The following is a 9,608-nucleotide window of genomic DNA, read 5'->3' as shown; positions in this document are numbered from 1 at the left end:
ATGGTTTCTTGATGTTTTCTTTGCTGAGAATGCGGTCAAAGCGACAGATATCAAATAAACTCGCTAAATTTCATTCACATTGATGCTAAAATACTTCAATCTGAAAGCGCTTGCTCGATTCAGAAAGATTGCGCAGAGAATTCCCTAAATAATTATGCCAGTCCAGCTGACACCAATATGGACTTTAAGTTTGTTATTAAAACTCATCATATCATTATCACCGTACCGGTCTGAGGAGGGTAAGATGTAGCCTTACGTCTACCCCGTAGGATTAGACGGGGCTGAACTGAAACATTTTGCAACATTTTGTAACATTTTGTATTTAGAAAGTTGTAAAAATCTTGCTTTTGTTGCATTCATGTGTCCCCTTTCCACAATGATAAAATTGGGGTGACTGAACTGAAACATTGAGTTGCAAAACTTGCCTTCTGGTGGACACATGATGGTTTATGAGTATGGTTTCTTGATGTTTTCTTTGCTGAGAATGCGGTCAAAGCGACAGATATCAAATAAACTCGCTAAATTTCATTCACATTGATGCTAAAATACTTCAATCTGAAAGCGCTTGCTCGATTCAGAAAGATTGCGCAGAGAATTCCCTAAATAATTATTCCAGTCCAGCTGACACCAATATGGACTTTAAGTTTGTTATTAAAACTCATCATATCATTATCACCGTACCGGTCTGAGGAGGGTAAGATGTAGCCTTACGTCTACCCCGTAGGATTAGAGAGGCTGCTTCTTAAAACTGATACTCACAAAACTAATCGATGACTAAACTCGAAGTCAAAACACGTTAGCAACGTTGAATGACTCTTAACTAATCAACTTGCACACAATTATGTGACCCAAATATTAACAACATACTAACCTGGAACTATAACGAGTTCATTTCCTTGATTTAAGATTACCGAACTCGAAATCTGGACTATCACCCATGTTCCACCTCCGATCACTCCCCTAGCTATATTTGCATCTCAACTCTTCTATCATAGGTTTACAATTAAGTACGGAGATTAAAAATAACAAAGGATAAACGTGTATTAGGTCCATTTTCGTTAGTCTTAGTCACACCCGTACCATGTGCAACTCCGCCACGTATATTCAAGGCTGATATGAGATGTGTGAAAAGAGCTAAAAAAAATATAGCTCCCGGCGAGGATCGAACTCGCGACCTTTCGCTTACGAAGTGAACGCACTACCACTATGCTACGGAAGCAGATGTTACATTCTTTAACATTATAGCTCATGTATTATACCAGTTCGCTCAATGTTCAGTAACTGATGTTTTACTTGATCCAGTTAATCTCGATTCGTTTCAGTCAGTTAATTTCGAATTGAAGTGTGTTTGGTGTCTCATTTCGCTGTTGAATCACGGAAACCCTAACGCATACGTACAATTGGTAAGTTCACGTATTGCTTATACTGTAAGCCTAATATCTTCATTTGTATGTAACAATTACGATAACCTGAATTTGTCGTTGAGGATGTATGAAGTGATTTCATGAGTTGTTTAGTAATTGTGCTTTTTGTTAGTTAGTTAGTTAGTTCAATAGATTAGTTTTATACATTTTAACATGTTCAAATATAGTGAGATGAATTTGATACCATGAACAAAATCAATAGGAACTGAGTCTAGTTTGAAGATGAGGATGAAAATATAATTTGCAGAGCCATGATATGTCTGATGATATAACCTGCAATTTCTATGCAAATTTAGCTAGAGGACTGAGAGTAGTAGCATGTATAATATAGTCTGAAACATTTGGACTAGGAATGTTCACGAGCCGAGCTGAGCCGAATCAAGCGAGGGCTTGCTCGTGTTCGGCTCATATACATGCCAAGCCAAAATCGGACGAGCTTTTTCGATCAAGAATTGTGCAAGTTTCAACTTTCAAGCATCGAGCAATTTGGATAGTCCTTGTGTGAGGACTGAGGCCGTGAAGTGTGACCGAGAATTAGGAGCGGATAAGAGCGGCTGAGTGCTTGAGTTAGGTAATTTTTTTATTGAACCACGGTTTTGATTTTTTAGAACTTAGAACAATTAGGTAGTGACTAGGCTAGTAGTTTTATAGTGTATAGTGGTATATTCTAGCCGAACGAGCGAGCATGCCTTTGCTCATACTTGGCTCCTTTACAAGCCGAGTCGAAGTTGAATGACGTCGAGCAATTTAGACAGACCTATCTTGGACTGCTACAAGGTTATGTAGGTACTTCTGATAGACTGATACTGATCATTGCTTGACAAAATCCGGTTATGAGTTAGACAGTTATGATTCTTTGAAATTACCATTCTGTACTTTTTTGCCTATTTACTTGATACTGATAGCTATATCTCTTTGATGGTTGAAATGACTGCATATGTTCATAAAAGTAGTTCGTTGCTTTAAGCAGATGTTAAGGTTTATAACAATGCAGTTCTGGTATTAAAAACAAGATTACTTGCATTGATATTGTATTAACCAATTTCAAACACATTTCACCAATAATGTCACAATATACATTCAACTAATGATTTGAAGCAAATAAGATATACATTAATGCAGTTAGTATGTATTTTAATTTATATGCCTTCAAGTACGCTTTCGCTTGCAGATACACGCTTTCACTAATCTAAACTTATGCTTCTAAAGCAAGCAAATATTTCAACTTCTACATGGTAAATAATCGTCTACAATGCGGCCTCACTGACCAATCCTGTAGACTCGTTACTTGAAAGTTCACCACCTCAGTAATCAAATCTTTAAAAATCAAACGCTCTATATCCAACACTACACCCGGAACCTGATGACATTGATCATCCCAATCTTGTGACCTTTTATTCACATCTGCATTTATGATATTAGTAACTTCATCTTCTTCATCGTATATGCCTATTTCTGATTTATTCTGCAGACCGTCTATTCCCGAGCATAATTGTTTCAGTAACTTATCTCCATTCAGAATCCTTCCTTTATGTGGCCCTAAAGGCCCTAACATGGCTAATTCATGATTAACGACATCATTCACAGTATCAAATATCATCTTTCTTCTGATTTTTGATCTCATGAAACTTTTGTTGTATCCATCATCTGCAGGCTCTGTGTATGCTTTAGTTTTCTCTAACACATGGAACAAACCAGGGTTGATCAAACTGACAGTTGGATGAAGCTGGACTATCAGGGTTGTACGGTCCAGATCTTTTAAGCATCCCGAGGCTAATATGATCTCTTCTACATATACTTGATCTCCAATTTCACTCTCACGTGAAGATTCTACTGCAGTGTTTGTGTTCAATAGTTCAATCTGATGAACTAAGTTCTTTATGTTTTCTAGTTTCATTGTATTGAACTCAGAATACTGATCTTGTGCTTCTTCAAAGTTTACATTCTCAACATCTGAAATGAAATAAAGATGAAAAGATTAATAATCGGTTTTGGAAATAAGGTATGTAGATAAATAGGTTAATAATTTAATATGTGTACCATTAAAAGCATTAGATTTCTTCTTTACTGGTGATGGTGTGTCTTCTGTGTAGAATGCATCAAGAACAGAGACCGGGCTGGGTTGTTCCATGGTATGCTTGGCATGGTCAACTGTTGACTTGTCTTCAGTCAACCTTTCTGTGATATTACTCTGTTGAAGATAGGTAATATTAACTCAAATGACTGCACTTAGTGAGTGTGTGTGTGTGTGTGTGTAAATTTGTGTAAGTTAAAACAGATTTAAGTACATCACTTACCCTGTGGTTATCCACGGGCCGAAACGGGCTGTTGACCTCTTCGGCCCACTCAGCGCTCATGACTTCTGAATCATTTGATCGGAAGGAAATTGTATCACTTTGTTGACTTAAATTTCTTGTTTCACTACTGTCTTGCAGTGGATCCATGGATTTTGGCTTCAGCCTTCTGTTTGTTGAGCCCGGTTCAGCCTTCTGTTTGTTGAGCCCGGTGTCATTATGTAGGTACTTCTGATAGACTGATACTGATCATTGCTTGACAAAATCCGGTTATGAGTTAGACAGTTATGATTCTTTGAAATTACCATTCTGTACTTTTTTGCCTATTTACTTGATACTGATAGCTATATCTCTTTGATGGTTGAAATGACTGCATATGTTCATAAAAGTAGTTCGTTGCTTTAAGCAGATGTTAAGGTTTATAACAATGCAGTTCTGGTATTAAAAACAAGATTACTTGCATTGATATTGTATTAACCAATTTCAAACACATTTCACCAATAATGTCACAATATACATTCAACTAATGATTTGAAGCAAATAAGATATACATTAATGCAGTTAGTATGTATTTTAATTTATATGCCTTCAAGTACGCTTTCGCTTGCAGATACACGCTTTCACTAATCTAAACTTATGCTTCTAAAGCAAGCAAATATTTCAACTTCTACATGGTAAATAATCGTCTACAATGCGGCCTCACTGACCAATCCTGTAGACTCGTTACTTGAAAGTTCACCACCTCAGTAATCAAATCTTTAAAAATCAAACGCTCTATATCCAACACTACACCCGGAACCTGATGACATTGATCATCCCAATCTTGTGACCTTTTATTCACATCTGCATTTATGATATTAGTAACTTCATCTTCTTCATCGTATATGCCTATTTCTGATTTATTCTGCAGACCGTCTATTCCCGAGCATAATTGTTTCAGTAACTTATCTCCATTCAGAATCCTTCCTTTATGTGGCCCTAAAGGCCCTAACATGGCTAATTCATGATTAACGACATCATTCACAGTATCAAATATCATCTTTCTTCTGATTTTTGATCTCATGAAACTTTTGTTGTATCCATCATCTGCAGGCTCTGTGTATGCTTTAGTTTTCTCTAACACATGGAACAAACCAGGGTTGATCAAACTGACAGTTGGATGAAGCTGGACTATCAGGGTTGTACGGTCCAGATCTTTTAAGCATCCCGAGGCTAATATGATCTCTTCTACATATACTTGATCTCCAATTTCACTCTCACGTGAAGATTCTACTGCAGTGTTTGTGTTCAATAGTTCAATCTGATGAACTAAGTTCTTTATGTTTTCTAGTTTCATTGTATTGAACTCAGAATACTGATCTTGTGCTTCTTCAAAGTTTACATTCTCAACATCTGAAATGAAATAAAGATGAAAAGATTAATAATCGGTTTTGGAAATAAGGTATGTAGATAAATAGGTTAATAATTTAATATGTGTACCATTAAAAGCATTAGATTTCTTCTTTACTGGTGATGGTGTGTCTTCTGTGTAGAATGCATCAAGAACAGAGACCGGGCTGGGTTGTTCCATGGTATGCTTGGCATGGTCAACTGTTGACTTGTCTTCAGTCAACCTTTCTGTGATATTACTCTGTTGAAGATAGGTAATATTAACTCAAATGACTGCACTTAGTGAGTGTGTGTGTGTGTGTGTGTAAATTTGTGTAAGTTAAAACAGATTTAAGTACATCACTTACCCTGTGGTTATCCACGGGCCGAAACGGGCTGTTGACCTCTTCGGCCCACTCAGCGCTCATGACTTCTGAATCATTTGATCGGAAGGAAATTGTATCACTTTGTTGACTTAAATTTCTTGTTTCACTACTGTCTTGCAGTGGATCCATGGATTTTGGCTTCAGCCTTCTGTTTGTTGAGCCCGGTGTCATTCGTTGCATCCCGGATTGCTTCTTGGTCCTGGTCCAGTCAGATGATGGCCCATGGATACTGTTCTTTGATCTCTGCAGTCTTGGGCTTACAGGTCCAGAATGTTCTGGAAGATTTGAAGGTGACATTGGTCTACTCATTATCTTCCTTTCTCTTAAAGCCGGATCTTTCAACCGATTCCTACCAACTGATTCTTTTCTTGCATCTGCGTGTTTGACCTTTCGTTGACTTATGGTGGGGGAAACTGGTTGGTCAACTGTTTGACTTTCTGGTTCTTTGTTCTCTAACCTTTTTTTCGCCTTCTGCATTGCTTCTAGAATCTGCTTAAGGGCTCTGAGTTCCTTCCCAGCTGTTTTATACTCGTCTTCGGTCAACCTTTTCTCAATCTCATCATAAATTGTCCGAGACGCCCGTTCTCGTGATGGGCTTTCCATAATCTTGAATGTTGGCTTCTGTGGGCCCCGACCACCGCCTTCCTGCTTCCATGGAGCCATTTCCAGGGGTATTCTTGTAATTACATGACTGACTTTGACTCCCCTTTGTGGTTTTTGAACCTTTGGAGAAACAGAAGTGCAGTCAGGCTTTAACTTATCCTCTTTTCTTGATGTTCTTGAATTCAAGACCGGTTCTTTATCCAAGCACGTGCTTGTTTTCAAGGTTTTACTTTCATCAGTGGTGGTTGTTAATGCTTCCAACCCCATCAATCTTGCCACAACACTTGATGGTCGCTTGTTACTTGTTGAATCATTGGCAGAATTACTGATATACCCTTGCCTGCTGTCCAATGATAACCTTGGAAGCTCTTTGATCTTCATAATGGGTTTTGACTGATACCGTGATTCCCGTCCGTCACATGAAAACCGTGCTGCTTCCTTTAGTTCCCTCAGGTTTCGATCGGCTCTGTCACATTGAAGGGATTTTTGAGGCGGGAATGGCCTCGGGGAGTCGATATGCTTCATTGCGGTCCCCACTCGTTCATCTTTGGCTACAGGTTTGATTGATACCACACGGGGTTCTCTGGTCATTGAATCTTTGACTACATCTCTGATATCGGGTGACTCTATAGTCAAACTTGGTTTTCTTCTGTGTAAAAATGGAGATGACGAGGATTCAGAGATGACACTTTGGCAAGAAGATGATACTTCTGTTTGAACCCTTTTTCTATAATCTAATGATGACATGACGGTAGACGAGCTAGAAGATGAAAACGAGTTTCTTGGTGGTTCAATGGAGACTCTTTCCTTCTCTTTTGTGACCACCTTTGGGGAGTTCTCCTGCAAATGAAATATCAAGTACGGGTTAGTATTTCTGCTAGTGTTACACTTGCTAAAATGTAAAAGAAGATAAAGATATGACAAATGGATATTTTGCAAAAAATTACAAGTTTAGTGTATACCTTTACATTCTTGACCTCATTTTCACCATTGTCACTTTGAGCTACATAGAGATTGCAAATGGTTAAGACATTGAAACAAGAAGTAATATATAATGATTATATGCACATATGGTAATTGGTGCACACATGAAGAACATACAGTTTTTATGAAATTCTAAAATCTTATAGGCTATGCTAGTCAGATGCACTAGTGAACCTATTGTTTTTTTGTGCACTTTGTAATTCTATATGATAATCATGAAATATGTTGCTATCTTATAAATATCTTGCCACTATCTTGCAAACCATTAATGGGTACCCCAAATTGATCTTTCTCTTACTTTGTATTTGTAGTTTTGTACTATTTAAGATTGCTCTTTATATCTTTATTACGTTTCGAACTTTCGATACAACAATAAGTTGTTTTGGACTGCTAATTCAAATGTTTCCAGTAAAATACCCCCAAATAATTTGAACTAAAATAGTCATACCTGGAGGTAGTTTCTTCTGGTTATGGCCGTGGCGGCGTAGACCAAGAAGGTACCGCCGGTCAAAGATCTGGAAAATCCCATTCATGCAGCCTAACTGCTTCTGCAGCTCTTGTGTATCATCTTTTAAAGTCTGCACAGCCTCCTTATTAGACATTTGCACCACCACAGATTCTTGATTTCTTCTATTCAATCAATCAAAACTTAAATATCTTATAAAAAGATTATTTGGTTGAATTCCTAAGATAATTTCTTTTGTTGGGTGCAAGCTAAAATATCCAAAGTTGGTTGCTTTTTTGGTTCTTGAGGGAACACTGCTAGAGTTGCAGAAGGGATATTGATGGAATATATGGAGGCATTGTTCAATTATTTTAGTGGGAATTGAATTGGGTGTCAAATTTTAAGAATGAGAGGGAAAATTGCTGTCACTATGTATATATATTATATGTATATATATCTATATTATATATATATATTGATTTAACAAATTCTAGAGAGATGAGTTAGTGGGTCAGATCTGCACTGGCCTTCCACTTATCCATGTGGACAGAATAATGTGGGTAGGGTCTGGAGTCTGGCTTCTTCATGTGGTGTTTGTCAGGTGATACAAGTTTTAGTAAAATGCATGTTCTAAACCTCTTTAGCAAGCATATCTCTTTTGCAAAATGACCAAAGTACCCTCTCTTCCAACAAGCATGTCCCTCATTCTGTCATGTTTATGCTGGGTTGAAAAGTAATTTAACATAAGTTTACTGTGTTATGGGACTATGGGAGTCCCCTTCAAGTTATTAAATGGAAATGCGATACATGCATCTTTATTTAATTCTTTTTTAAAGCAGCCATGCAAGAAACACTTGTACCTTATGCAGTAAAGTCATAAAGGGTCTGAATTGAATGCTTATTAAATTCTCATATGACATTGAATGTCTAGTTATCTCATATAATGTTTCTTGCTTTATTTTTGCATGTTCCTTTTGTACCATTGCCAATTCATTTCTTTTTCAGGTTTTCTGCCATTGGTGCATTCATTGTTGCAACACTTTAAATTCATTTTCCATAGGTTGTAACTCGTGCATTGTTAGTAGTAATCTTGAATATATGACATCTTTCATGGACCACCAATATCCTCGGAAATCAAGGAACCTCTGGTAGTGGTAAACCTGGACCAGTGATGATGGTCTGATCCCAGAAAGCCATCAAGTTAGTATAGGTACTAAGTTGTACTTTTGCTCCAATATATTTACTTTGGACCCTTTACACTAAACTATAAATGCAATAGGTGCCAAATTCATGGGTGTGGTAGTACAAGTCATGCTATGCATACATGCATGTATGTATGTGTATGCTTCTTTTGTAGTTGAATGAGGTACAAGTCTTATTTCATGAGGTGCTAGTAATGTGTTTTTCTTGTGCCATTGACCTTCATGTCCAATGGCATGAGTTGATGGTTAAGAAGTGAGATCTTATGGCCTCAGGTTCAAAACGTGCCTCAATGGGGTTTTTCACATTCTTGATGGCCCCGTCTCAGGAATGCTCACTTGGGTGTTGAAGATAATTCCGAACACGGTTAAGAAAACATAAATAATGTGTTTTGTTTTTTTATGAAATTATGATGAATATGGTTATGGAAGATGTGAAAAGAAGTGATAAGGATGGCTTAAATGTGTATTATTGTTGGTGTAGGCACATGATGACACCTAGAGGTGCACAAATCGGGTTCACCTTGAAAACCCGAACCGGTTCGGAACCGGTTTTTTTCACACTGGGTAGAAAATGAAACCGGTTCCAGTCAGGAACCGGTTCGGTTCCCGACCCGAACCGATGCCCAGAAATGCAAACTTTTAGGAACCGGGTAGGTTGGAACCGGAACCGGTTTTTACGTAAAAACCGGTTCCACCGGTTTTTTTTGAAATTTAAACATTATAGGCGTTAGGAACCGGTTCCAACGGCTATATAGCCGTTTTTGACTGTTGGAACCGGTTTTTTAACTATAAATAGGTTATCTTCTTTCTATAAATAGCAAGGTTTGTTTGTGTACTTGTTAAACCACTCCCAAAACTATAAAACACACTCCAAACCACAATTAACCTTAAACCGACAACAA

At 37.6% G+C, this 9,608-nt stretch overlaps 2 protein-coding genes and 1 non-coding gene across 3 annotated transcripts; all 3 read right to left on the bottom strand.

Annotated features, from left to right (window-relative positions):
* Nucleotides 1-1,147: 1,147 nt before the first annotated feature.
* Nucleotides 1,148-1,219, bottom strand: TRNAT-CGU (transfer RNA threonine (anticodon CGU)). Its single transcript has one exon. It is a non-coding gene; the product is annotated as a tRNA-Thr (tRNA).
* Nucleotides 1,220-2,588: 1,369 nt separating this feature from the next.
* LOC143603894 (protein LONGIFOLIA 1-like) lies at nt 2,589-3,898 on the bottom strand. The gene is made up of 3 exons (XM_077080559.1): nt 3,722-3,898; nt 3,465-3,615; nt 2,589-3,377 (listed from the first exon to the last, which is right to left on the bottom strand). Exons 1-3 carry the CDS (start codon nt 3,866-3,868, stop codon nt 2,653-2,655), a joined length of 1,023 nt encoding a protein of 340 aa, XP_076936674.1. The 5' UTR covers nt 3,869-3,898; the 3' UTR covers nt 2,589-2,652.
* Nucleotides 3,899-4,321: 423 nt separating this feature from the next.
* On the bottom strand, nt 4,322-8,090 carry LOC143603893 (protein LONGIFOLIA 1-like). Its single transcript, XM_077080557.1, has 5 exons — nt 7,508-8,090; nt 7,038-7,078; nt 5,455-6,915; nt 5,198-5,348; nt 4,322-5,110 (listed from the first exon to the last, which is right to left on the bottom strand). The coding sequence occupies exons 1-5, from the start codon at nt 7,659-7,661 to the stop codon at nt 4,386-4,388; spliced, it is 2,532 nt and encodes an 843-aa protein (XP_076936672.1). The 5' UTR covers nt 7,662-8,090; the 3' UTR covers nt 4,322-4,385.
* Nucleotides 8,091-9,608: the final 1,518 nt, after the last annotated feature.

The sequence above is a fragment of the Bidens hawaiensis genome, unplaced genomic scaffold (genome assembly GCF_021521415.1).
Source record: "Bidens hawaiensis isolate Kalapana, Puna unplaced genomic scaffold, B.hawaiensis_p1.1 tig00063317_1, whole genome shotgun sequence".
NCBI lineage: Eukaryota > Viridiplantae > Streptophyta > Magnoliopsida > Asterales > Asteraceae > Bidens > Bidens hawaiensis.
Note: the sequence above shows the minus strand (reverse complement) of the source record. Positions and strands in the feature narration are given on the sequence as shown.

Coding starts and splice junctions, on each gene's coding strand:
- LOC143603893 (XM_077080557.1), bottom strand. CDS start 7,661: ATGTCTAATAAGGAGGCTGTGCAGACTTTAAAAGATGATACACAAGAG. Junction 6,916..7,037: donor ATGAGGTCAAGAATGTAAAG/GTATACACTAAA, acceptor TTTCATTTGCAG/GAGAACTCCCCAAAGGTGGT. Junction 5,349..5,454: donor GGCCCGTGGATAACCACAGG/GTAAGTGATGTA, acceptor TATCTTCAACAG/AGTAATATCACAGAAAGGTT.
- LOC143603894 (XM_077080559.1), bottom strand. CDS start 3,868: ATGGATCCACTGCAAGACAGTAGTGAAACAAGAAATTTAAGTCAACAA. Junction 3,616..3,721: donor GGCCCGTGGATAACCACAGG/GTAAGTGATGTA, acceptor TATCTTCAACAG/AGTAATATCACAGAAAGGTT. Junction 3,378..3,464: donor GAAATCTAATGCTTTTAATG/GTACACATATTA, acceptor ATTTCATTTCAG/ATGTTGAGAATGTAAACTTT.